At 44.9% G+C, this 27954-nt stretch overlaps 1 protein-coding gene across 1 annotated transcript; it reads right to left on the minus strand.

The window, feature by feature from the left end:
* LOC116406866 (titin-like) lies at window positions 1-27954 on the minus strand. Its single transcript, XM_031891856.1, has 4 exons — window positions 27877-27954; window positions 19393-19544; window positions 13140-13448; window positions 1-3515 (listed from the first exon to the last, which is right to left on the minus strand). Exons 2-4 carry the CDS (start codon window positions 19528-19530, stop codon window positions 657-659), a joined length of 3306 nt encoding a protein of 1101 aa, XP_031747716.1. The 5' UTR covers window positions 19531-19544; window positions 27877-27954; the 3' UTR covers window positions 1-656.

The following is a 27954-nucleotide window of genomic DNA, read 5'->3' on the forward strand; positions in this document are numbered from 1 at the left end:
TAGTAGATTCAATAAATCATGTTTTATTGAGAGTAAATATATTTATTACATTCGAACTTCATTTGAGCAATAAGGAAGGAAGAGAAATGAAAAAGAGACTTTTGAAGATTTCACAGTTTAAAATTATTAATTATTATTATTATTATTATTATATAATTAATAATTAAAAGTAAACCATATTAGAATAAAAGCAGCTTTTTCTTCTGACGAGCATCACGGATTGTTATTTTGCTTCAGAATGGTAACTGGTTGCTATGGCCAGTTCCTCCTGGATACTTTTCCTTGCATATGATTCTGCTCTTATTATTATTATTATTATCCCGTTTAACCCCGTGTTGATTCTTCATTCTAACAGAAGTTCCTGATTTGTAGCAACCAGTAATAAGAAGGTCACCCTAGAGCGACGAGGAATTAAAAGTTATATAAATAAATTAATCTTATTATTACCTACCGAGAGAAATGAATTTCTTTTATTCTAGTTTGGGCACCAAAAAGATTCACTCTGTATATAATGGTGCTGATTAAGATGAGAAGAGGAGAGGGTAAAGGAAAGAAAAAAAATCTCTTGAGAAGAGGTCAACTGATGTTATTGGTCAGGACTGGAATAGATGCTTAGATACACACCTGCCTCGACCAATAACATTGGCAGCTGGTACCTAGTGCCAAGGCCACTTGAACTTGTAGGGTGACTTAGGCTTCTCTTGCTTCTCTTCTGAGCTACCTGATGGTGGCCCTCCCTGAGCTCCAGCTAAGGACTTCTGGGCATCAGAGGATGGCTTCTCAGATGTTTTTTGGGAGGACTCAAAATACTTGTATTCGGATGTCTGGAAAAATTCACGACATGGGGTTTGGAGCGAGTATTCATAATAAGGACTTGATGGCATTGCTGATGGCCCTTGTTGGGCAACATTGTGGCTTAAGACCTGTCCATGGTACTGGGTATATTTTGTTTCGAAGTATGTGTAGTAAGTGAGGGGATCACTGGAATCAGCTTCATCTTCTTCTTCTTCAATTGAATAAGCACCGTGTTTACTAACCAATAGAGATGGGCACTGCGACTGAGATGAAAGTTCTTCTTTAGGATCGTGTTTTGTGGTTTGGCACTGATTCTTACTGGGATCCAATGTGAGCTCTGCTGTCTGTGTTTCATCATCTTTCTTTGTGGAAACCTCTTTAGTTTTTATATCTGGAATTACACTGTGTTTCGGTTTTGTGGATTCATCTTGTTTATGTATAGAATCATGATCGTCTTTCTTAATTGGATCATCTTTATGGGGGTGGTCATCTTTTACTGGTGCAGCTGGTTTCTGTTGGGGGTCTGATTTCGGTGCTTGATCGTCTTTCTTTATTGGCTCATCTTTATGGGGATGGTCATCTTTTACTGGTGCAACTGGTTTCTGTTTGTGGTCTGATTTCTGTGCGTGATCGTCTTTCTTTATTGGCTCATCTTTATGAGGAATATCCACTTTTACTGGTGTATCTGGTTTCTTCTTGGGCTCTGATATCTGTGCATGATCGTCTTTCTTAATTGGATCATCTTTATGAGGAATGTCCACTTTTACTGGTGAATCTGTTTTTTTCTTGGGCTCTGATATCTGTGCATGATCATCTTTCTTGATTGGCTTATCTTTATGAGGAATGTCCACTTTTACTGGTGTATCTGGTTTCTTCTTGGGCTCTGATATCTGTGCATGATCGTCTTTCTTGATTGGCTCATCTTTATGAGGATGGTCATCTTTTACTGGTGCAGCTGGTTTCTGTTTGGGGTCTGATTTCTGTGCTTGATCGTCTTTCTTTATTAGCTCATCTTTATGGGGATGGTCATCTTTTACTGGTGCAGCAGGTTCCTGTTTGGGGTCGAATTTCTGTGCTTGATCGTCTTTCTTTATTGGCTCATCTTTATGAGGATGGTCATCTTTTACTGGTGCAGCTGGTTTCTGTTTGGGGTCGGATTTCTGTGCTTGATCGTCTTTCTTTATTGGCTCATCTTTATGGGTATGGTCATCTTTTACTGGTGCAGCTGGTTTCTGTTTGGGGTCTGATTTCTGTTGATGATCGTCTTTCTTTATTGGCTCATCTTTATGAGGATGGTCATCTTTTACTGGTGCAGCTGGTTTCTTCTTGGGCTCTGATATCTGTGCATGATCGTCTTTCTTAATTGGATCATCTTTATGAGGAATGTCCACTTTTACTGGTGTATCTGGTTTCTTCTTGGGCTCTGAAACCTGTGCATGATCGTCTTTCTTGATTGGCTCATCTTTATGAGGAATGTCCACTTTTACTGGTGAATCTGGTTTCTTCTTGGGCTCTGATACCTGTGCATGATCGTCTTTCTTGATTGGCTCATCTTTATGAGGAATGTCCACTTGTACTGGTGTATCTGGTTTCTTCTTGGGCTCTGAAACCTGTGCATGATCGTCTTTCTTGATTGGCTCATCTTTATGAGGAATGTCCACTTTTACTGGTGAATCTGGTTTCTTCTTGGGCTCTGATATCTGTGCATGATCATCTTTCTTGATTGGCTTATCTTTATGAGGAATGTCCACTTGTACTGGTGTATCTGGTTTCTTCTTGGGCTCTGATATCTGTGCTTGATCATCTTTCTTTATTGGCTCATCTTTATGAGGATGGTCCTCTTTTACTGGTGCAGCTGGTTTCTGTTTGGGATCTGATTTCTGTGCTTGATCGTCTTTCTTTATTGGCTCATCTTTTTGAGGATGGTCATCTTTTACTGGTGCAGCTGGTTTCTGTTTGGGATCTGATTTCTGTGCTTGATCATCTTTCTTTATTGGTTCATCTTTTTGAGGATGGTCATCTTTTACTGGTGAATCTGGTTTCTTCTTGGGCTCTGATATCTGTGCTTGATCATCTTTCTTTATTGGCTCATCTTTATGAGGATGGTCCTCTTTTACTGGTGCAGTTGGTTTCTGTTTGGGATCTGATTTCTGTGCTTGATCGTCTTTCTTTATTGGCTCATCTTTTTGAGGATGGTCATCTTTTACTGGTGCAGCTGGTTTCTGTTTGGGATCTGATTTCTGTGCTTGATCGTCTTTCTTTATTGGCTCCTCTTTATGAGGAATATCCACTTTTACTGGTGCAGCTGGTTTCTGTTTGGGACCTGATTTCTGTGCTTGATCGTCTTTCTTTATTGGCTCATCTTTTTGAGGATGGTCATCTTTTACTGGTGAATCTGGTTTCTTCTTGGGCTCTGATATCTGTGCTTGATCATCTTTCTTTATTGGCTCATCTTTATGAGGATGGTCCTCTTTTACTGGTGCAGTTGGTTTCTGTTTGGGATCTGATTTCTGTGCTTGATCGTCTTTCTTTATTGGCTCATCTTTTTGAGGATGGTCATCTTTTACTGGTGCAGCTGGTTTCTGTTTGGGATCTGATTTCTGTGCTTGATCGTCTTTCTTTATTGGCTCATCTTTATGAGGAATATCCACTTTTACTGGTGCAGCTGGTTTCTGTTTGGGATCTGATTTCTGTGCTTGATCGTCTTTCTTTATTGGCTCCTCTTTATGAGCATGGTCATCTTTTACTGGTGCAGCTGGTTTCTGTTTGGGGTCTGATTTCTGTGCTTGATCGTCTTTCTTTATTGGCTCATCTTTATGAGGAGGGTCATCTTTTACTGGTGCAGCTGGTTTCTGTTTGGGGTCTGATTTCTGTGCTTGATCCTCTTTCTTTATTGGATGATCTTTATAACAATGACCTTCTTTTACTGGTGCAGCTGGTTTCTGTTTGGGGTCTGATTTCTGTGCTTGATCGTCTTTCTTTATTGGCTCATCTTTATGAGGAATGTCCACTTTTACTGGTGCACCTGGTTTCTGTTTGGGATCTGATTTCTGTGCTTGATCGTCTTTCTTTATTGGCTCATCTTTATGAGGATGGTCATCTTTTACTGGTGCAGCTGGTTTCTGTTTGGGGTCTGATTTCTGTGCTTGATCGTCTTTCTTTATTGGCTCATCTTTATGAGGATGGTCATCTTTTACTGGTGCAGCTGGTTTCTGTTTGGGGTCTGATTTCTGTGCTTTATCGTCTTTCTTTATTGGCTCATCTTTATGGGGATGGTCATCTTTTACTGGTGCAGCTGGTTTCTGTTTGGGGTCGGATTTCTGTGCTTGATCGTCTTTCTTTATTGGATCATCTTTATGAGGATGGTCATCTTTTACTGGTGCAGCTGGTTTCTGTTTGGGGTCTGATTTCTGTGCTTGATCGTCTTTCTTTATTGGCTCATCTTTATGAGGATGGTCATCTTTTACTGGTGCAGCTGGTTTCTGTTTGGGGTCGGATTTCTGTGCTTGATCGTCTTTCTTTATTGGCTCATCTTTATGGGGATGGTCATCTTTTACTGGTGCAGCTGGTTTCTGTTTGGGGTCGGATTTCTGTGCTTGATCGTCTTTCTTTATTGGATCATCTTTATGAGGATGGTCATCTTTTACTGGTGCAGCTGGTTTCTGTTTGGGGTCTGATTTCTGTGCTTGATCGTCTTTCTTTATTGGCTCATCTTTATGGGGATGGTCATCTTTTACTGGGGCAACTGGTTTCTGCTTGGGGTCTGATTTCTGTGCTTGATCGTCTTTCTTTATTGGCTCATCTTTATGAGGAATTTCCACTTTTACTGGTGCAGCTGGTTTCTGTTTGGGGTCTGATTTCTGTGCTTGATCGTCTTTCTTTATTGGCTCATCTTTATGAGGATGGTCATCTTTTACTGGTGCAGCTGGTTTCTGTTTGGGGTCTGATTTCTGTGCTTGATCGTCTTTCTTTATTGGCTCATCTTTATGAGGATGGTCATCTTTTACTGGTGCAGCTGGTTTCTGTTTGGGGTCTGATTTCTGTGCTTGATCGTCTTTCTTTATTGGCTCATCTTTATGAGGATGGTCATCTTTTACTGGTGCAGCTGGTTTCTGTTTGGGGTCTGATTTCTGTGCTTGATCGTCTTTTTTTATTGGCTCAACTTTGTGAGGATGGTCATCTTTTACTGGTGCAGCTGGTTTCTGTTGGGGGTCTGATTTCTGTGCTTGATCGTCTTTCTTTATTGGCTCATCTTTATGAGGATGGTCATCCTTTACTGGTGCAGCTGGTTTCTGTTTGGGGTCTGATTTCTGTTGATGATCGTCTTTCTTTATTGGCTCATCTTTATGAGGATGGTCATCTTTTACTGGTGCAGCTGGTTTCTGTTTGGGGTCTGATTTCTGTGCTTGATCGTCTTTCTTTATTGGCTCATCTTTATGAGGAGGGTCATCTTTTACTGGTTCAGCTGGTTTCTGTTTGGGGTCTGATTTCTGTGATTGATCATCTTTCTTTATTGGCTCATCTTTATGAGGAGGGTCATCTTTTACTGGTGTAGCTGGTTTCTTCTTGGGGTCTGATTTCTGTGTATTATCGTATGTTTTTATTGGATCCTGTTTAGGATCTGGAAAAGGATATTCATCAAAAATTAGTTTTTTGAGCACTTTTAAATCACATGAAGCATCATAATAGTCTTTTTCATGACAATGACCCTCTTTTACTGGTGCAGCTGGTTTCTGATTTGGGTCTGATTTCTGTACATGATCGTCCTTCTTTATTGGCTCATCTTTATGAGGATGGTCATCTTTTACTGGTGCAGCTGGTTTCTGATTTGGGTCTGATTTCTGTACATGATCGTCCTTCTTTATTGGCTCATCTTTATGAGGAATGTCCTCTTTTACTGGTGCAGCTGGTTTCTGCTTGGGGTCTGATTTCTGTGCTTGATCGTCTTTCTTTATTGGCTCATCTTTATGAGGATGGTCATCTTTTACTGGTGCAGCTGGTTTCTGCTTGGGGTCTGATTTCTTTGCTTGATCGTCTTTCTTTATTGGCTCATCTTTATTAGGATGGTCATCTTTTACTGGTGCAGCTGGTTTCTGTTGGGGGTCTGATTTCTTTGCTTGATCGTCTTTCTTTATTGGCTCATCTTTATGAGGATGGTCATCTTTTACTGGTGCAGCTGGTTTCTGTTGGGGGTCTGATTTCTGTGCTTGATCGTCTTTCTTTATTGGCTCATCTTTATGAGGATGGTCATCTTTTACTGGTGCAGCTGGTTTCTGCTTGGGGTCTGATTTCTGTGCTTGATCGTCTTTCTTTATTGGCTCATCTTTATGAGGATGGTCATCTTTTACTGGTGCAGCTGGTTTCTGTTGGGGGTCTGATTTCTTTGCTTGATCGTCTTTCTTTATTGGCTCATCTTTATGAGGATGGTCATCTTTTACTGGTGCAGCTGGTTTCTGTTGGGGGTCTGATTTCTTTGCTTGATCGTCTTTCTTTATTGGCTCATCTTTATGAGGATGGTCATCTTTTACTGGTGCAGCTGGTTTCTGTTGGGGGTCTGATTTCTTTGCTTGATCGTCTTTCTTTATTGGCTCATCTTTATGGGGATGGTCATCTTTTACTGGTGCAGCTGGTTTCTGCTTGGAGTCTGATTTCTGTGCTTGATCCTCTTTCTTTATTGGCTCATCTTTATAACAATGACCCTCTTTTACTGGTGCAGCTGGTTTCTTCTTGGGGTCTGATTTCTGTGGTTGATCGTCTTTCTTTATTGGCTCATCTTTATGGGGATGGTAATCTTTTACTGGTGCAGCTGGTTTCTGTTGGGGGTCTGATTTCTGTGCTTGATCGTCTTTCTTTATTGGCTCATCTTTATGAGGAATGTCCACGTTTACTGGTGCAGCTGGTTTCTGTTGGGGGTCTGATTTCTGTGCTTGATCGTCTTTCTTTATTGGCTCATCTTTATGAGGATGGTCATCTTTTACTGGTGCAGCTGGTTTCTGTTTTGGGTCTGATTTCTGTGCTTGATCGTCTTTCTTTATTGGCTCATCTTTATGGGGATGGTCCTCTTTTACTGGTGCAGCTGGTTTCTGTTTGGGGTCTGATTTCTGTGCTTGATCGTCTTTCTTTATTGGCTCATCTTTATGAGGATGGTCATCTTTTACTGGTGCAGCTGGTTTCTGTTTGGGATCTGATTTCTGTGCTTGATCGTCTTTCTTTATTGGCTCATCTTTATGAGGAATTTCCACTTTTACTGGTGCAGCTGGTTTCTGCTTGGGGTCTGATTTCTGTGCTTGATCGTCTTTCTTTATTGGCTCATCTTTATGGGGATGGTCCTCTTTTACTGGTGCAGCTGGTTTCTGTTTGGGGTCTGATTTCTGTGCTTGATCGTCTTTCTTTATTGGCTCATCTTTATGAGGATGGTCATCTTTTACTGGTGCAGCTGGTTTCTGTTTGGGATCTGATTTCTGTGCTTGATCGTCTTTCTTTATTGGCTCATCTTTATGAGGAATTTCCACTTTTACTGGTGCAGCTGGTTTCTGCTTGGGGTCTGATTTCTGTGCTTGATTGTCTTTCTTTATTGGCTCATCTTTATGAGGAATTTCCACTTTTACTGGTGCAGCTGGTTTCTGCTTGGGGTCTGATTTCTGTGCATAATCGTCTTTCTTTATTGGCTCAACTTTTTGAGGATGGTCATCTTTTACTGGTGTTACTGGTTTCTGTTTGGGGTCTGATTTCTGTGCTTGTTCGTCTTTCTTTATTGGCTCATCTTTATGAGGATGGTCATCTTTAACTGGTGGAGCTGGTTTCTGTTTGGGGTCTGATTTCTGTGCTTGATCGTCTTTCTTTATTGGCTCATCTTTATGAGGATGGTCATCTTTTACTGGTTGAGCTGGTTTCTGCTTGGGGTCTGATTTCTGTGCTTGATCGTCTGTCTTTATTGGCTCATCTTTATGAGGATGGTCATCTTTTACTGGTGCAGCTGGTTTCTGTTGGGGGTCTGATTTCTGTGCTTGATCGTCTTTCTTTATTGGCTCATCTTTATGAGGAATGTCCACTTTTACTGGTGCAGCTGGTTTCTGTTGGGGGTCTGATTTCTTTGCTTGATCGTCTTTCTTTATTGGCTCATCTTTATGAGGATGGTCATCTTTTACTGGTGCAGCTGGTTTCTGTTTGGGGTCTGATTTCTGTGGTTGATCGTCTTTCTTTATTGGCTCATCTTTATGGGGATGGTCATCTTTTACTGGGGCAACTGGTTTCTGCTTGGGGTCTGATTTCTTTGCTTGATCGTCTTTCTTTGTTGGCTCATCTTTATGGGGATGGTCATCTTTTACTGGGGCAACTGGTTTCTGTTGGGGGTCTGATTTCTTTGCTTGATCGTCTTTCTTTATTGGCTCATCTTTATGAGGAATGTCCACTTTTACTGGTGCACCTGGTTTCTGTTGGGGGTCTGATTTCTTTGCTTGATCGTCTTTCTTTATTGGCTCATCTTTATGAGGATGATCATCTTTTACTGGTGCAGCTGGTTTCTGCTGGGAATCTGATTTCTGTGCTTGATCCTCTTTTTTTATTGGATGATCTTTATAACAATGACCCTCTTTTACTGGTGCAGCTGGTTTCTGCTTGGGGTCTGATTTCTGTGCTTGATCCTCTTTCTTTATTGGCTCATCTTTATGAGGATGGTCATCTTTTACTGGTGCAGCTGGTTTCTTCTTGGGGTCTAATTTCTGTGCTTGATCGTCTTTCTTTATTGGCTCATCTTTATGAGGATGGTCATCTTTTACTGGTGCAGCTGGTTTCTGTTTGGGATCTGATTTCTGTGCTTGATCGTCTTTCTTTATTGGCTCATCTTTATGAGGATGGTCATCTTTTACTGGTGCAGCTGGTTTCTGTTTGGGATCTGATTTCTGTGCTTGATCGTCTTTCTTTATTGGCTCATCTTTATGAGGATGGTCATCTTTTACTGGTGCAGCTGGTTTCTGTTTGGGATCTGATTTCTGTGCTTGATCGTCTTTCTTTATTGGATCATCTTTATGGGGATGGTCATCTTTTACTGGTGCAGCTGGTTTCTGTTTGGGATCTGATTTCTGTGCTTGATCGTCTTTCTTTATTGGATCATCTTTATGGGGATGGTCATCTTTTACTGGTGCAGCTGGTTTCTGTTTGGGATCTGATTTCTGTGCTTGATCGTCTTTCTTTATTGCATCATCTTTATGGGGATGGTCATCTTTTACTGGTGCAGCTGGTTTCTGTTTGGGGTCGGATTTCTGTGCTTGATCGTCTTTCTTTATTGGCTCATCTTTATGGGGATGGTCATCTTTTACTGGTGCAGCTGGTTTCTGTTGGGGGTCTGATTTCTTTGCTTGATCATCTTTCTTTATTGGCTCATCTTTATGAGGATGGTCATCTTTTACTGGTGCAGCTGGTTTCTGCTTGGAGTCTGATTTCTGTGCTTGATCCTCTTTCTTTATTGGATGATCTTTATAACAATGACCCTCTTTTACTGGTGCAGCTGGTTTCTTCTTGGGGTCTGATTTCTGTGCTTGATCCTCTTTCTTTATTGGCTCATCTTTATGAGGATGGTCATCTTTTACTGGTGCAGCTGGTTTCTTCTTGGGGTCTAATTTCTGTGCTTGATCGTCTTTCTTTATTGGCTCATGTTTATGAGGATGGTCATCTTTTACTGGGGCAACTGGTTTCTGTTGGGGGTCTGATTTCTTTGCTTGATCGTATTTCTTTATTGGCTCATCTTTATGAGGAATGTCCACTTTTACTGGTGTATCTGGTTTCTTCTTGGGCTCTGATTTCTGTGCTTGATCGTCTTTCTTTATTGGATCATCTTTATGAGGATGGTCATCTTTTACTGGTGCAGCTGGTTTCTGTTGGGGGTCTGATTTCTTTGCTTGATCGTCTTTCTTTATTGGCTCATCTTTATGAGGATGATCATCTTTTACTGGTGCAGCTGGTTTCTGCTTGGGGTCTGATTTATGTGCTTGATCCTCTTTCTTTATTGGCTCATCTTTATGAGGATGGTCATCTTTTACTGGTGCAGCTGGTTTCTTCTTGGGGTCTAATTTCTGTGCTTGATCGTCTTTCTTTATTGGCTCATCTTTATGAGGATGGTCATCTTTTACTGGTGCAGCTGGTTTCTGTTTGGGGTCTGATTTCTGTGCTTGATCTTCTTTCTTTATTGGCTCATCTTTATGAGGATGGTCATCTTTTACTGGTGCAGCTGGTTTCTGTTTGGGATCTGATTTCTGTGCTTGATCGTCTTTCTTTATTGGATCATCTTTATGGGGATGGTCATCTTTTACTGGTGCAGCTGGTTTCTGCTTGGGGTCTGATTTATGTGCTTGATCCTCTTTCTTTATTGGCTCATCTTTATGAGGATGGTCATCTTTTACTGGTGCAGCTGGTTTCTTCTTGGGGTCTAATTTCTGTGCTTGATCGTCTTTCTTTATTGGCTCATCTTTATGAGGATGGTCATCTTTTACTGGTGCAGCTGGTTTCTGTTTGGGGTCTGATTTCTGTGCTTGATCTTCTTTCTTTATTGGCTCATCTTTATGAGGATGGTCATCTTTTACTGGTGCAGCTGGTTTCTGTTTGGGATCTGATTTCTGTGCTTGATCGTCTTTCTTTATTGGATCATCTTTATGGGGATGGTCATCTTTTACTGGTGCAGCTGGTTTCTGTTTGGGATCTGATTTCTGTGCTTGATCGTCTTTCTTTATTGGATCATCTTTATGGGGATGGTCATCTTTTACTGGTGCAGCTGGTTTCTGTTGGGGGTCTGATTTCTTTGCTTGATCGTCTTTCTTTATTGGCTCATCTTTATGAGGATGGTCATCTTTTACTGGTGCAGCTGGTTTCTGCTTGGAGTCTGATTTCTGTGCTTGATCCTCTTTCTTTATTGGATGATCTTTATAACAATGACCCTCTTTTACTGGTGCAGCTGGTTTCTTCTTGGGGTCTGATTTCTGTGCATAATCGTCTTTCTTTATTGGCTCATCTTTGGGAGGATGGTCATGTTTTACTGGTGCAGCTGGTTTCTTTTGGGGGTCTGATTTCTGTGCTTGATCGTCTTTCTTTATTGGCTCATCTTTATGAGGTTGCTCCTCTTTTACTGGTGCAGCTGGTTTCTGTTGGGGGTCTGATTTCTTTGCTTGATCGTCTTTCTTTATTGGCTCATCTTTATGAGGAGTGTCAACTTTTACTGGTGCAGCTGGTTTCTGCTTGGGGTCTGATTTCTGTGCTTGATCGTCTTTCTTAATTGGATCATCTTTATGAGGATGGTCATCTTTTACTGGTGCAGCTGGTTTCTGTTGGGGGTCTGATTTCTGTGCTTGATCGTCTTTCTTTATTGGCTCATCTTTATGAGGATGGTCATCTTTTACTGGTGCAGCTGGTTTCTGTTTGGGGTCTGATTTCTGTGCTTGATCGTCTTTCTTTATTGGCTCATCTTTATGAGGATGGTCATCTTTTACTGGTGCAGCTGGTTTCTTTTTGGGGTCTGACTTCTGTGCTTGATCGTCTTTCTTTATTGGCTCATCTTTATGAGGATGGTCATCTTTTACTGGTGCAGCTGGTTTCTGTTGGGGGTCTGATTTCTTTGCTTGATCGTCTTTCTTTATTGGCTCATCTTTATGTGGATGGTCATCTTTTACTGGTGCAGCTGGTTTCTGTTTGGGATCTGATTTCTTTGCTTGATCATCTTTCTTTATTGGCTCATCTTTATGAGGATGGTCATCTTTTACTGGTGCAGCTGGTTTCTGCTTGGGGTCTGATTTATGTGCTTGATCGTCTTTCTTTATTGGCTCATCTTTATGAGGATGGTCATCTTTTACTGGTGCAGCTGGTTTCTGTTGGGGGTCTGATTTCTGTGCTTGATTGTCTTTCTTTATTGGCTCATCTTTATGAGGATGGTCATCTTTTACTGGTGCAGCTGGTTTTTGTTTTGGGTCGGATTTCTGTGCTTGATCGTCTTTCTTTATTGGCTCATCTTTATGAGGATGGTCATCTTTTACTGGTGCAGCTGGTTTCTTTTTGGGGTCTGATTTCTGTGCTTGATCGTCTTTCTTTATTAGCTCATCTTTATGAGGATGGTCATCTTTTACTGGTGCAGCTGGTTTCTTTTGGGGGTCTGATTTCTGTGCTTGATCGTCTTTCTTTATTGGCTCATCTTTATGAGGATGGTCATCTTTTACTGGTGCAGCTGGTTTTTGTTTGGGGTCGGATTTCTGTGCTTGATCGTCCTTCTTTATTGGCTCATCTTTATGAGGATGGTCATCTTTTACTGGTGCAGCTGGTTTCTTTTTGGGGTCTGATTTCTGTGCTTGATGGTCTTTCTTTACTGGCTCATCTATATGAGGATGGTCATCTTTTACTGGTGCAGCTGGTTTCTGTTTGGGGTCTGATTTCTGTGCTTGATCGTCTTTCTTTATTGGCTCATCTTTATGAGGATGGTCATCTTTTACTGGTGCAGCTGGTTTCTGCTTGGAGTCTGATTTCTGTGCTTGATCGTCTTTCTTTATTGGATGATCTTTATGAGGATGGTCATCTTTTACTGGTGCAGCTGGTTTCTGCTTGGAGTCTGATTTCTGTGCTTGATCGTCTTTCTTTATTGGATGATCTTTATGAGGATGGTCATCTTTTACTGGTGCAGCTGGTTTTTGTTTGGGGTCTGATTTCTGTGCTTGATCGTCTTTCTTTATTGGCTCATCTTTATGAGGATGGTCATCTTTTACTGGTGCAGCTGGTTTCTGTTGGGGGTCTGATTTCTGTGCTTGATTGTCTTTCTTTATTTGCTCATCTTTATGAGGATGGTCATCTTTTACTGGTGCAGCTGGTTTCTGTTGGGGGTCTGATTTCTTTGCTTGATCGTCTTTCTTTATTGGCTCATCTTTATGGGGATGGTCATCTTTTACTGGTGCAGCTGGTTTCTTTTTGGGGTCTGATTTCTGTGCTTGATCGTCTTTCTTTATTGGCTCATCTTTATGAGGATGGTCATCTTTTACTGGTGCAGCTGGTTTCTGTTGGGGGTCTGATTTCTTTGCTTGATCGTCTTTCTTTATTGGCTCATCTTTATGGGGATGGTCATCTTTTACTGGTGCAGCTGGTTTCTTTTTGGGGTCTGATTTCTGTGCTTGATCGTCTTTCTTTATTGGCTCATCTTTATGAGGATGGTCATCTTTTACTGGTGCAGCTGGTTTCTTTTTGGGGTCTGATTTCTGTGCTTGATTGTCTTTCTTTATTGGCTCATCTTTATGAGGATGGTCATCTTTTACTGGTGCAGCTGGTTTTTGTTTGGGGTCTGATTTCTGTGCTTGATCGTCTTTCTTTATTGGCTCATCTTTATGAGGATGGTCATCTTTTACTGGTGTAACTGGTTTCTGCTTGGGTTCAGACTGCTGTGCATGATCATCTTTCTTTGTTTTGCCTTTAGGATCCATTGGATCTTCAGGAGGAATTTTTGGAAGAAGTTGTTCTTTGTGTTCTTTTACAATCATTTCCTTCTCTTTTGGGAGCTGACATGAAGCATCATAATAGGCTACCGACACATTTTTGAAAATTTCCATAAAATCTTTAAAATTTACTTCCTTCTGACTTTTTGTATCTAAAGATTGTAGAACTTTCTTAATAGTTTCAGGTTGTTTGGACTCCTAGGAAAAAGAGAATATAGACATGTATCACTATGCATTGAAGCACTGATTGAAGGGCAAGTACACCCAAGTTGCAGACAAAAACTCTATTATGGGTTTGTTACTTACTGTATTTTTCGCCGTATAAGACGCACTTTTTCTTCCGCAAAACTGCGGGGGGAAAGTTGGTGCGTCTTATACGGCTCTCTACGGCTCCCTCTCTGTGCCGCGGCTCTCTGCTACATCCTCGCTTTTATAAGGTTGCGCCCATGCGTACTGACGTCACACACACAGGGCGCAACCATATAAAAGCACAGAAGCAGCTGGGAGAGGAAGGCATCACGGGAGCCGGAGGCCGCTGGGGGAGGTTAGGGGGGAAATGGTAGGTACTTGGGGGCCCTGGGGGAAGCTGAAGAATGCTGGGGGTGCCATGGGGGAGCTGGAGGATGGTTGGAGGCCTTGGGGCATGCTGAAGGATACTTGGGGGGGCCCTGGGGGAAGCTGAAGGATACTTGGGGGGGGCCTGGGGGAAGCTGAAGGATACTTGGGGGGGCCCTGGGGGAAGCTGAAGGATACTTGGGGGGGCCCTGGGGGAAGCTGAAGGATACTTGGGGGGCCCTTGGGGAAGCTGAAGGATGCTTGGGGGGAAGCTGAAGGATAATTGGGGGGGCCTGGGGGAAGCTGAAGGATACTTGGGGAGAAGCTGATGGATACTTGGGGGGCCCTGGGGGAAGCTGAAGGATGCTTGGGGGTGGCCCTGGGGGAAGCTGAAGGATACTTGGGGGGGCCTGGGGGAAGCTGAAGGATACTTGGGGGGCCCTGGGGGAAGCTGAAGGATACTTGGGGGGCCCTGGGGGAAGCTGAAGGATACTTGGGGGGGCCTGGGGGGAGCTGGAGGATGCTTGGAGGCCCTGGGGGACGCTGAAGGATACTTGGGGGGGCCTGGGGGAAGCTGCAGGATACTTGGGGGGGCCTGGGGGAAGCTGAAGGATAATTGGGGGCCCTGGGGGAAGCTAAAGGATACTTGGGGGGCCTGGGGGAAGGTGAAGGATACTTGGGGGGGCCGTGTGGGAAGCTGAGGGATGCTTGGGGGGGCCCTGGGGGAAGCTGAAGGATAATTGGGGGGGCCTGGAGGAAGCTGAAGGATACTTGGGGGGGCCTGGGGGAAGCTGAAGGATACTTGGGGGGGCCGTGTGGGAAGCTGAGGGATGCTTGGGGGGCCCTGGGGGAAGCTGAAGGATAATTGGGGGGCCTGGAGGAAGCTGAAGGATACTTGGGGGGGCCTGGGGGAAGCTGAAGGATACTTGGGGGGGCCTGGGGGAAGCTGAAGGATACTTGGGGGGCCCTGGGGGAAGCTGAAGGATACTTGGGGGGGCCTGGGGGAAGCTAAAGATTACTTGGGGTGGCCCTGGGGGAAGCTGAGGGATGCTTGGGGGGGGCCCTGGGGGAAGCCTCATTATGTGCAAGCCCAGAGACAATTAACTTTATACAGTTGATATAAAATATTTTACTACATTATTTGGTTCAGAATCTTTTTTTTGTAGATTTTCCTCCTTTAAAATTGGGTGCGTCTTATATTCTGGAGCGTCTTATAGGGCAAAAGATACGGTATGTTCCTAGTTGAAGTAAAACCCACATTTGATATTATTTTTGCATGTCCCGGGGCTTGGTGAGCAGTTGGCCCTTTACATCAATACTATATAATATCTTCCCTAGTTACAGCTACTACTATTTTGGCCTCCTATTACCCCCGACACACACCTATCAAAGCCACAGACATTTCCAGTATAGGCATTTTGGCTCAATGTTCAGTTACGGCAGATTGTGGCCCCAGGAGATAGGCAGCTGGTGGATAATAGTGGTACTACCTGTAGTTGTGTTGATCCAATATAAACCATAATTATTATTGTTATTGTGTTTAAAGGCACCGCTTCCCTTCACACGTCCCGATATTTATCTCTTTGTGCCGACTCAGTAGGTGAAACAGTTACACCCAGTGTGTGTCTCAACCCCGGCAACAGGCAACTCCCTTCTCTGAAAACTCTTTCAGTAACTTCAGGAATTTAGACCTGAATTATTATATTTTTGGAAAATGATATCGTGCCCACTGGGGGCGGTGTACCCTGCCCTCTGTGCTTAATATGGGAATTGCCACTGGAAAAGCTAAGGGAGGAGCTGCTGAATTATACTGTAACTGGGAACCCCAGCCCTGTACTGGGAACCTGCCCTTGCCTTGTCCTTCTCTGTATAATTATTAATATATCATATATATATAACCCCTTGACACAAATTATAGTACTGCCGGAAGCATACAACTGGTAGGTACCTACTCAGCATTTATATAAGCACAGGCCCCATTGGTTGGGCGTTCCCCCCTATCTATAAAATGTGATTATCAGCTTCATCCATCTGATCTGATTACGGGTTGTGAGCAGTCGGACCATCTCTTTAAATGGAATACCCATACAATAAAGAAGACAAGTAGGTCATCTTCTGAACTGAACCATAAGGGGCACTGCGGGGCTTTATTAAAGTCATTTCTGCTCTGTTTGGTCTCCTGCAAGAGGGATCTCATATTCTAGTCCTATAATAATCCAGTCGGGTCTCTGTACCACTGGGTGCCCCCTGGGTACTGACTCATTCTACAACAGGGAACTTGCCCAACCACTTGGGTTCATCCCCCAACCAAACTCGCCAACTGAGGCCTCCTACCCAAGGTTCCTTCCCTACCTTGGTGTTTCCCAAGCTAATGGAAGCCCAGTGAGCCCCAGATTTGGGCTGGAAACATATTTGCCACTGTAGACAGGTCTTGGATTAATTAACGAAAGGCTAATACAGTGTTATTTATATATGTGCATAACTTTGTTATGAACTAAGGGAGTCTATGGCCAAATGTTGGACCTCAAAGGGTGAAGAAGTCTGGAAACCAGTGGCCTCAATGCTTGGGAGAGGTTCCAGACATCACAAGCCCAGTTCTTCCTCTCATGCAAAGTATAAGAGTGAATTTCTGAATGGCTGAACCCTATGTGTGTAACCTTGTTATGAACTAAGGGAGACCATGGCCAAATGTTGGACCTCAAAGGGTGAAGAAGTCTTTAAACCAGTGGCCTCCATGCTTGGAAGAGGTTCCAGACATCACAAGCCCAGTTCTCCCTCTCATGCCAAGTATAAGAGTGAATTTCTGAATGGCTGAACCCTATGTGCGTAACCTTGTTATGAACTAAGGGAGTCTATGGCCAAATGTTGGACCTCAAAATATAAAAAAGTCTGAATACCAGTGGCCTCCATGCTTGGGAGAGGTTCCAGACATCACAAGCCCTGTTCTTCCTCTCATGCCAAGTAAAAGAGTGAATTTCTGACTGGCTGAACCCTATGTGTGTAACCTTGTTATGAACTAAGGGAGTCCATGACCAAATGTTGGACCTCAAAGGGTGAGGAAGTCTTAAAACCAGTGGCCTCCATGCTTGGGAGAGGTTCCAGACATCACAAGCCCAGTTCTCCCTCTCATGCCAAGTATAAGAGTGAATTTCTGACTGGCTGAACCCTATGTGTGTAACCTTGTTATGAACTAAGGAAGTTCATGACCAAATGTTGGACCTCAAAGGGTGAAGAAGTCTGAAAACCAGTGGCCTCCATGCTTGGGAGATGTTCCAGCCATCACAAGCCCAGTTCTTCCTCTCATGCCAAGTATAAGAGTGAATTTCTGACTGGCTGATCCCTATGTGTGTAACCTTGTTATGAACTAAGGAAGTTCATGACCAAATGTTGGACCTCAAAGGGTGAAGAAGTCTGAAAACCAGTGGCCTCCATGCTTGGGTGAGGTTCCAGACATCACAAGCCCAGTTCTCCCTCTCATGCCAAGTATAAGAGTTAATTTCTGACTGGCTGAACCCTTTGCGTGTAACCTTGTTATGAACTAAGGGAGTCCATGGCCAAATGTTGGACCTCAAAGGGTGAAGAGGTCCAAAAAACAGTGGCCTCCATGCTTGGGAGAGGTTCCAGACATCACAAGCCCAGTTCTTCCTCGTGCCAAGTATAAGAGTGAATTTCTGACTGGCTGAACCCTATGTGCGTTACCTTGTTATGAACTAAGGGAGTCCATAGCCAAATGTTGGACCTCAGAGGGTGAAGAAATCCAAAAACCAGTGACCTCCATGCTTGGGAGAGGTTCCAGACATCACAAGTCCAGTTCTTCCTCTCATGCCAAGTATAAGAGTGAATTTCTGACTGGCTGAACCCTATGTGCGTTACCTTGTTATGAACTAAGGGAGTCCATAGCCAAATGTTGGACCTCAGAGGGTGAAGAAGTCCAAAAAACGGTGGCCTCCATGCTTGGGAGAGGTTCCAGACATCACAAGTCCAGTTCTTCCTCTCATGCCAAGTATAAGAGTTAATTTCTGACTGGCTGAACCCTATGTGCGTAACCTTGTTATGAACTAAGGGAGTCCATGGCCAAATGTTGCACCTCAAAGGATAAAGAAGTCTGAATACCAGTGACCTCCATGCTTGGGAGAGGTTCCAGACATCACAAGCCCAGTTCTTCCTCTCATGCCAAGTATAAGAGTGAATTTCTGACTGGCTGAACCCTATGTGCGTAACCTTGTTATGAACTAAGGGAGTCAATGGCCAAATGTTGGACCTCAAAATATAAAAAAGTCTGAATACCAGTGGCCTCCATGCTTGGGAGAGGTTCCAGACATCACAAGCCCAGTTCTTCCTCTCATGCCAAGCATAAGAGTGAATTTCTGACTGGCTGAACCCAATGTGTGTAGCCTTGTTATGAACTAAGGAAGTCCATAGCCAAATGTTGGACCTCAAAGTGTGAAGAAGTCTTTAAACCAGTGGCCTCCATGCTTGGGAGAGGTTCCAGACATCACAAGCCCAGTTCTTCCTCTCATGCCAAGTATAAGAGTGAATTTCTGACTGGCTGAACCCTATGTGCGTAACCTTGTTATGAACTAAGGGAGTCCATGGCCGAATGTTGGCCCTCAAAGGGTGAAGAAGTCTGTAAACCAGTGGCCTCCATGCTTGGGAGAGGTTCCAGACATCACAAGTCCAGTTCTTCCTCTCATGCCAAGTATAAGAGTGAATTTCTGACTGGCTGAACCCTATGTGCATAACCTTGTTATGAACTAAGGGAGTCCATGGCCAAATGTTGGACCTCAAAGGATAAAGAAGTCTGAATACCAGTGGCCTCCATGCTTGGGAGAGGTTCCAGACATCACAAGCCCAGTTCTTCCTCTCATGCCAAGCATAAGAGTGAATTTCTAACTGGCTGAACCCTATGTGCATAGCCTTGTTATGAACTAAGGGAATCCATGACCAAATGTTGGACCTCAAAGGGTGAAAAAGCCTTAAAACCAGTGGCCTCCATGCTTGGGGGAGGTTCCAGACATCACAAGCCTAGTTCTCCCTCTCATGCCAAGTATAATAGTGAATTTCTGACTGGCTGAACCCTATGTGTGTAACCTTGTTATGAACTAAGGAAGTCCATGGCCAAATGTTGGACCTCAAAGAGTGAATAAGTCTGAAAACCAGTGACCTCCATGCTTGGGAGAGGTTCCAGACATCACAAGCCCAGTTCTTCCTCTCATGCCAAGTATTAGAGTGAATTTCTGACTGGCTGAGCCCCATGGAATATTAATTTTCAGACCCCAGCAGTAAGAGACCCAACTGTTCTCCACGATGGTTACCATCAAATCTGGAAGCTAGAATGGGCAGATCTGTTAAGTAGCCATGCCCATTGGGTTTGGGAGTGGAGCTGGGTATTACCAAGGGCTACTGGCCCTCAGCTCATAAATATAAATACACACATGGTTAAAATCTTCATGTTTCCTAGTGCCTGACTGTAGATAGCAACCTTGGCCACTGCCTGCACCATAGAACGTTCCACCTATCTATAGACCAATATGGTAATACTGTACAGCCCTAAATAGCCCTGCTTTGCCCAATAGAGTGCCATTACCTTAATAATATCCACAAACTCTTTCTCAATCAGTCTCTTGAACTCCTCGGGGCTCAGCGAGTTGCAGGATGAGCTCTGGCTTCTGTAGAGGTTGAAGGCCTCAATGGTCCCTCTGACAGCTGCGAGAAGCTTGGCCATGGTTGGTTCAGACCCTGCAGGCAATAAAACAGTTTGTGATTGGTCAGTCAGGGAATACAGCTTGGGAGCAAAGCTTTCTATATATGTGAGCTTCAGTTCTGCGGCTCAGGGTGTTGGGGTGGGATAGGCAGCATTAGCCCCTTGTATTATCAGTGTTGGTCAATTCCCCCCAAAGGATAAAATTCCCTATCTTTTTATTCAGCCCGACTCCTGCTCATTTTCCTGGCAGCATTAACATTTTGTATTCCAAACTGGGATAGAAACTTTTTCCAAAATCCCCTAAAAAAAACAAAAAGAGCAGGTTCCTCTGGAATCACTTTGAGGTTATGATTACTTGCTTCCGTTGAAAAATAATTATTTTTGCCCTCCTGTGGGGCAAGTGATGTGACAGAACCAGCAGATCAGCAGCCACTACACGTTGCCAAGAACCTGGGGCAGACTGGCACCTTCCCAACTGTAATAAGCTCTTGATTTAATCTCAGTGCTGACAGTGATATGTATTACCCACATCCCTACCCACGATACACTTACAGTCATAATGTTACATACATTTCTATTAAATAGTCTAATTACAGGCTATGAGCAAACTAACTGGGCTGTTCCTGCTGAACTGTGCTTAGTACAGGGGAATCCCTATGTGCCATAGTTTTAAGCATCTCTACCTATGTGAGAAATTTGCCCTCTTCTTCACAGACAAAGTCTCATCTATTCGGTCTGCTATCAAATCCACAACACCAAAAACCTATGCAGAGCCTCAAAATGGATGCCACAACAACCTACCATCATGGTCTGACTTTCCGGTAATTACCGAAGAAGTCATCTCACATATCCTTCTAAACCTCCGCCAGACTACCTGCGACCTGGCCCAACACAGTTCATGCTGAAATGCCCTAATCTGCTCAGGCCAGCATTTCACAAGTCAACTGTTCCTTGCAAGCGGGGAAGTTTCCTACCTGCCTGAAAGAAGCAATCATTAGGCCTTTACTCAAGAAACCATCCCTAGACCCAGATAATCTAAGCAACTACAGACCTGTCTCCAACCTCCCCTTTCTGGGAAAAGTTATCGAGAAGGCTGCATATCTCCAACTTGAAGCCAGGCTCTCAATGAACAACATCTTTGACCCCCTACAATCTGGCTTCAAGAAGCACCACAGCTGTGAGACAGCCCTTGTCCAGATTTGCAATGACCTGCTCATGGCCAGAGACAGGGGCGAGTGCTCCATCCTGATATTGCTGGACCTCTCAGCGGCTTTTGATACAGTCGACCATGAAATCTTGCTTAACAGACTGCAAGAGTATTGTGGCATCGATGGCTTAGTCCTCCAATGGTTCTCCTCCTTCCTGGCTGGCAGAACACAACGGGTAGCCTTGGGGCATTTCCAGTCCAACCCTGTACCACTAAAATACGGCGTGCCCCAGGGCTCAATACTATCCCCTTTGCTGTTTACCATATACATGCTGCCACTCGGGAAAATCATTCAAAAACACGATCTGACATACCACTGCTATGCTGATGGCACCCAGCTATATATGTCATTTAACCCCGAGACGACAGATCCCATCCCAAAAATAAACACATGCCTAGCTGAACTTCAGGAGTGGATGAACGAAAACTGGCTCAAACTAAATGCTGACAAGACTGAGGTTCTTGCCATCGGGGGCCAGCGCCTAACAGCAAAGCAGCTCCAGACACAGTCAGTGCCACTGAGGGACCTCAGACCTTGCTAGCTCCAATACTGTGCGCAGCTTGGGGGTTACTAATTGATGGGGAATTAAACTTCAGGAGCCAAATTTCAGCTGTGGGGAAACATTCCTTCTTTCACCTAAGGAAAATTACAAAAATTAAACACCTCATTCCTTCTGAGGTTCTTCCAACCCTAGTTCACACCTTCATCTCATCACGACTGGACTATTGCAATGCCCTCTATGCAGGCCTTCCAAATAAAGACCTACACCGCCTGCAGCTAGTACAGAATGCTGCCGCAAGATTGCTAACAACCCCGCCATTGCCACATAACACCAATCCTTCGCTCACTGCAGTGGCTACCCATAAAATGGAGAATCCTTTTCAAAATTGGGATGCTAACATTCAAATCCCTACATGGCCTGGGCCCCGGGTACCTGGAGGACTTGCTGCAACTACGTCACACCTCCCACAATCTTAGATCAAATGGATCCAATAATCTGACCATCCCTAGAGTTCAATTGAAAACCTTTGGAACCAGAGCTTTCTGTCCTGCTGCCCCTACCCTGTGGAACGCCTTGCCAAACGGGATCAAGACATTTCCAACCTTGGATAAGTTTAAATCAAAACTGAAAAGCCACCTGTTTAGCCTGGCATTTATGTCCACATAACTTATCTGAGACAAGCTTATGCACTTTGGGTCCCACGGGAGAAAAGCGCTTTACAAATGTTTGTTGTTGTTGTCTGTACAGGCTATTGGCAAACTTAGGGGGCTGTTCCTGCTGAATTGTGCTTAGTACAGGGGAATCCCTATGTGCCATAGTTTTATGGTATCTCTCTGTACAGGCTATGGGCAAACTTAGGGGGCTGTTCCTGCTGAATTGTGCTTAGTACAGGGGAATCCCTATGTGCCATAGTTTTATGGTATCTCTCTGTACAGGCTATGGGCAAACTTAGGGGGCTGTTCCTGCTGAATTGTGCTTAGTACAGGGGAATCCCTATGTGCCATAGTTTTATGGTATCTCTCTGTACAGGCTATGAGCAAACTTAGGGGGCTGTTCCTGCTGAATTGTGCTTAGTACAGAGGAATCCCTATACTGCACGGTGAGGGCAGTGAGGGGGTTGGGGTTTCTGTAGCAAACACCCCAGCTGTACCGGTGCAGGAATGGCTGCCCCCGGGGCTACACAGCGGGGTATTTATATAAACTATAGTAGGGTTTCTGTAGCAAACACCCCAGCTGTACCGGTGCAGGAATGGCTGCCCCCGGGGCTACACAGCGGGGTATTTATATAAACTATAGTAGGGTTTCTGTAGCAAACACCCCAGCTGTACCAGTGCAGGAATGGCTGCCCCCGGGGCTACACAGCGGGGTATTTATATAAACTATAGTAGGGTTTCTGTAGCAAACACCCCAGCTGTACCAGTGCAGGAATGGCTGCCCCCGGGGCTACACAGCGGGGTATTTATATAAACTATAGTAGGGTTTCTGTAGCAAACACCCCAGCTGTACCAGTGCAGGAATGGCTGCCCCCGGGGCTACACAGCGGGGTATTTATATAAACTATAGTAGGGTTTCTATAGCAAACACCCCAGCTGTACCAGTGCAGGAATGGCTGCCCCCGGGGCTACACAGCGGGGTATTTATATAAACTATAGTAGGGTTTCTGTAGCAAACACCCCAGCTGTACCGGTGCAGGAATGGCTGCCCCCGGGGCTACACAGCGGGGTATTTATATAAACTATAGTAGGGTTTCTGTAGCAAACACCCCAGCTGTACCAGGGCAGGAATGGCTGCCCCCGGGGCTACACAGCGGGGTATTTATATAAACTATAGTAGGGTTTCTGTAGCAAACACCCCAGCTGTACCAGTGCAGGAATGGCTGCCCCCGGGGCTACACAGCGGGGTATTTATATAAACTATAGTAGGGTTTCTGTAGCAAACACCCCAGCTGTACCAGTGCAGGAATGGCTGCCCCCGGGGCTACACAGCGGGGTATTTATATAAACTATAGTAGGGTTTCTGTAGCAAACACCCCAGCTGTACCAGTGCAGGAATGGCTGCCCCCGGGGCTACACAGCGGGGTAATTATATAAACTATAGTAGGGTTTCTGTAGCAAACACCCCAGCTGTACCGGTGCAGGAACGGCTGCCCCCGGGGCTACACAGCGGGGTATTTATATAAACTATAGTAGGGTTTCTGTAGCAAACACCCCAGCTGTACCGGTGCAGGAACAGCTGCCCCCGGGGCTACACAGCGGGGTATTTATATAAACTATAGTAGGGTTTCTGTAGCAAACACCCCAGCTGTACCAGTGCAGGAATGGCTGCCCCCGGGGCTACACAGCGGGGTATTTATATAAACTATAGTAGGGTTTCTGTAGCAAACACCCCAGCTGTACCAGTGCAGGAATGGCTGCCCCCGGGGCTACACAGCGGGGTATTTATATAAACTATAGTAGGGTTTCTGTAGCAAACACCCCAGCTGTACCAGTGCAGGAATGGCTGCCCCCGGGGCTACACAGCGGGGTATTTATATAAACTATAGTAGGGTTTCTGTAGCAAACACCCCAGCTGTACCGGTGCAGGAATGGCTGCCCCCGGGGCTACACAGCGGGGTATTTATATAAACTATAGTAGGGTTTCTGTAGCAAACACCCCAGCTGTACCAGTGCAGGAATGGCTGCCCCCGGGGCTACACAGCGGGGTATTTATATAAACTATAGTAGGGTTTCTGTAGCAAACACCCCAGCTGTACCAGTGCAGGAATGGCTGCCCCCGGGGCTACACAGCGGGGTATTTATATAAACTATAGTAGGGTTTCTGTAGCAAACACCCCAGCTGTACCAGTGCAGGAACGGCTGCCCCCGGGGCTACACAGCGGGGTATTTATATAAACTATAGTAGGGTTTCTGTAGCAAACACCCCAGCTGTACTAGTGCAGGAATGGCTGCCCCCGGGGCTACACAGCGGGGTATTTATATAAACTATAGTAGGGTTTCTGTAGCAAACACCCCAGCTGTACCGGTGCAGGAATGGCTGCCCCCGGGGCTACACAGCGGGGTATTTATATAAACTATAGTAGGGTTTCTGTAGCAAACACCCCAGCTGTACCGGTGCAGGAATAGCTGCCCCCGGGGCTACACAGCGGGGTATTTATATAAACTATAGTAGGGTTTCTGTAGCAAACACCCCAGCTGTACCGGTGCAGGAATAGCTGCCCCCGGGGCTACACAGCGGGGTATTTATATAAACTATAGTAGGGTTTCTGTAGCAAACACCCCAGCTGTACCAGTGCAGGAATGGCTGCCCCCGGGGCTACACAGCGGGGTATTTATATAAACTATAGTAGGGTTTCTGTAGCAAACACCCCAGCTGTACCGGTGCAGGAATGGCTGCCCCCGGGGCTACACAGCGGGGTATTTATATAAACTATAGTAGGGTTTCTGTAGCAAACACCCCAGCTGTACCAGTGCAGGAATGGCTGCCCCCGGGGCTACACAGCGGGGTATTTATATAAACTATAGTAGGGTTTCTGTAGCAAACACCCCAGCTGTACCGGTGCAGGAATGGCTGCCCCCGGGGCTACACAGCGGGGTATTTATATAAACTATAGTAGGGTTTCTGTAGCAAACACCCCAGCTGTACCAGTGCAGGAATGGCTGCCCCGGGGCTACACAGCGGGGTATTTATATAAACTATAGTAGGGTTTCTGTAGCAAACACCCCAGCTGTACCAGTGCAGGAATGGCTGCCCCCGGGGCTACACAGCGGGGTATTTATATAAACTATAGTAGGGTTTCTGTAGCAAACACCCCAGCTGTACCAGTGCAGGAACGGCTGCCCCCGGGGCTACACAGCGGGGTATTTATATAAACTATAGTAGGGTTTCTGTAGCAAACACCCCAGCTGTACCAGTGCAGGAATGGCTGCCCCCGGGGCTACACAGCGGGGTATTTATATAAACTATAGTAGGGTTTCTGTAGCAAACACCCCAGCTGTACCAGTGCAGGAATGGCTGCCCCCGGGGCTACACAGCGGGGTATTTATATAAACTATAGTAGGGTTTCTGTAGCAAACACCCCAGCTGTACCGGTGCAGGAATGGCTGCCCCCGGGGCTACACAGCGGGGTATTTATATAAACTATAGTAGGGTTTCTGTAGCAAACACCCCAGCTGTACCAGTGCAGGAGTGGCTGCCCCCGGGGCTACACAGCGGGGTATTTATATAAACTATAGTAGGGTTTCTGTAGCAAACACCCCAGCTGTACCAGTGCAGGAACGGCTGCCCCCGGGGCTACACAGCGGGGTATTTATATAAACTATAGTAGGGTTTCTGTAGCAAACACCCCAGCTGTACCAGTGCAGGAATGGCTGCCCCCGGGGCTACACAGCGGGGTATTTATATAAACTATAGTAGGGTTTCTGTAGCAAACACCCCAGCTGTACCAGTGCAGGAATGGCTGCCCCCGGGGCTACACAGCGGGGTATTTATATAAACTATAGTAGGGTTTCTGTAGCAAACACCCCAGCTGTACCAGTGCAGGAATGGCTGCCCCCGGGGTTACACAGCGGGGTATTTATATAAACTATAGTAGGGTTTCTGTAGCAAACACCCCAGCTGTACCGGTGCAGGAATAGCTGCCCCCGGGGCTACACAGCGGGGTATTTATATAAACTATAGTAGGGTTTCTGTAGCAAACACCCCAGCTGTACCAGTGCAGGAATGGCTGCCCCCGGGGCTACACAGCGGGGTATTTATATAAACTATAGTAGGGTTTCTGTAGCAAACACCCCAGCTGTACCAGTGCAGGAATGGCTGCCCCCGGGGCTACACAGCGGGGTATTTATATAAACTATAGTAGGGTTTCTGTAGCAAACACCCCAGCTGTACCAGTGCAGGAATGGCTGCCCCCGGGGCTACACAGCGGGGTATTTATATAAACTATAGTAGGGTTTCTGTAGCAAACACCCCAGCTGTACCAGTGCAGGAATGGCTGCCCCCGGGGCTACACAGCGGGGTATTTATATAAACTATAGTAGGGTTTCTGTAGCAAACACCCCAGCTGTACCAGTGCAGGAATGGCTGCCCCCGGGGCTACACAGCGGGGTATTTATATAAACTATAGTAGGGTTTCTGTAGCAAACACCCCAGCTGTACCAGTGCAGGAATGGCTGCCCCCGGGGCTACACAGCGGGGTATTTATATAAACTATAGTAGGGTTTCTGTAGCAAACACCCCAGCTGTACCAGTGCAGGAATGGCTGCCCCCGGGGCTACACAGCGGGGTATATGAATGGGGAGGGCGCTGAATAGAAAGATAAGTAATAAAAAGTAACAGTAACAATAAAACTGGAGCCTCACAGAGCAATAGGTTTTGGTTGCTAGGGTCCAAATTACCTTAGCAACCAGGGAGGGGTCAGGATTAGAGACAGAAATATGAATAGGGGAGGGGCTGAATAGAAAGATAAGGAATTAAAGGTAACAATAACAATAAAACTGGAGCCTCACAGAGCATTAGGGTTTGGTTGCTAGGGTCCAAATTACCTTAGCAACCAGGGAGGGGTTAGGATTAGAGACAGAAATATGAATGGGGAGGGGCTGAATAGAAAGATAAGTAATAAAAAGTAACAGTAACAATAAAACTGGAGCCTCACAGAGCAATAGGTTTTGGTTGCTAGGGTCCAAATTACCTTAGCAACCAGGGAGGGGTCAGGATTAGAGACAGAAATATGAATAGGGGAGGGGCTGAATAGAAAGATAAGGAATTAAAAGTAACAATAACAATAAAACTGGAGCCTCACAGAGCAATAGGTTTTTGTTGCTAGGGTCTAAGTTACCTTAGCAACCAGGGAGGGGTTAGGATTAGAGACAGAAATATGAATAGGGGAGGGGATGAATAGAAAGATAAGGAATAAAAAGTAACAATAACAATAAAACTGGAGCCTCACAGAGCAATAGGGTTTGGCTGCCGGGGTCAGTGACCCCCATTTGAAAGCTGCAAAGAGGCAGAAGAAAGAGACAAATTGCAACGTTGATAGGAATAGGGCATTCTACACATATGTTTCAAAGCATCTAAAAAAATTTGACTAAATTTATATATTTATATATATATATTTTTTAAAGGGTAAGTAAAAAACTATTATGAAATTATTCGTTCCATTGGGAAGTGATGGATTCAGGAGCTTGATGGGCATAATGTGCAGAGCACAGATTGTCAGGAACTTCAAGCAGAAGGGGACATTAAGTCCCAGAATCCATCACTTCCCAATGGAACAGGGTAAGGGGGGCGGGGTTGCATTACACTGTGAGCCTAAAGGGGGTTCGACAATGGTTCTTACTGGAACCAAAATGCATTCATTCATATCTATGGCTGTTCTACACAAGCCCAACTGCATGAGTGCGCGTCACAAAGGGAAAGTATCTTTTTTTTTTTACATAAACGAGATACTAAGTAATCCCTTGTTCCTAGGACCTGGCACCCTAGCAACCTTACAGTAGTATAGGCAGCTGCAGGTAAAACAGACTGATATAAAGCAAACAATACATTGTGATTTGAAAGTAAAAACAAATGCTGTCTACTAAAGGTTAACTTCCCCTTTAAATCCAGCCGGTTGCTGGTTATAGATGTTCCCTGGAAGACAAAGGGAAGGTGGTACAGTACCTGACTCGGTGCGGTGGCTCAATATCCCCTGGTAGAATGGAGCTGAGCTGAGGGAGACAGTGGAATACAGTGGCTTTG

This window comes from Xenopus tropicalis, chromosome 8 (genome assembly GCF_000004195.4).
Source record: "Xenopus tropicalis strain Nigerian chromosome 8, UCB_Xtro_10.0, whole genome shotgun sequence".
NCBI lineage: Eukaryota > Metazoa > Chordata > Amphibia > Anura > Pipidae > Xenopus > Xenopus tropicalis.

What these genes read in the sequence shown, in the direction of transcription:
- LOC116406866 (XM_031891856.1), bottom strand. Translation starts at nt 19,530, where the DNA reads ATGGCCAAGCTTCTCGCAGCTGTCAGAGGGACCATTGAGGCCTTCAAC. An exon ending in AGTTTGTGGATATTATTAAG is followed by an intron (nt 13,449 to 19,392) that starts GTAATGGCACTC and finishes TCTTTTTCCTAG; the next exon opens with GAGTCCAAACAACCTGAAAC. An exon ending in AAGATGACCATCCTCATAAA is followed by an intron (nt 3,516 to 13,139) that starts GATGAGCCAATA and finishes GCTCATAAAGAG; the next exon opens with GAGCCAATAAAGAAAGACGA.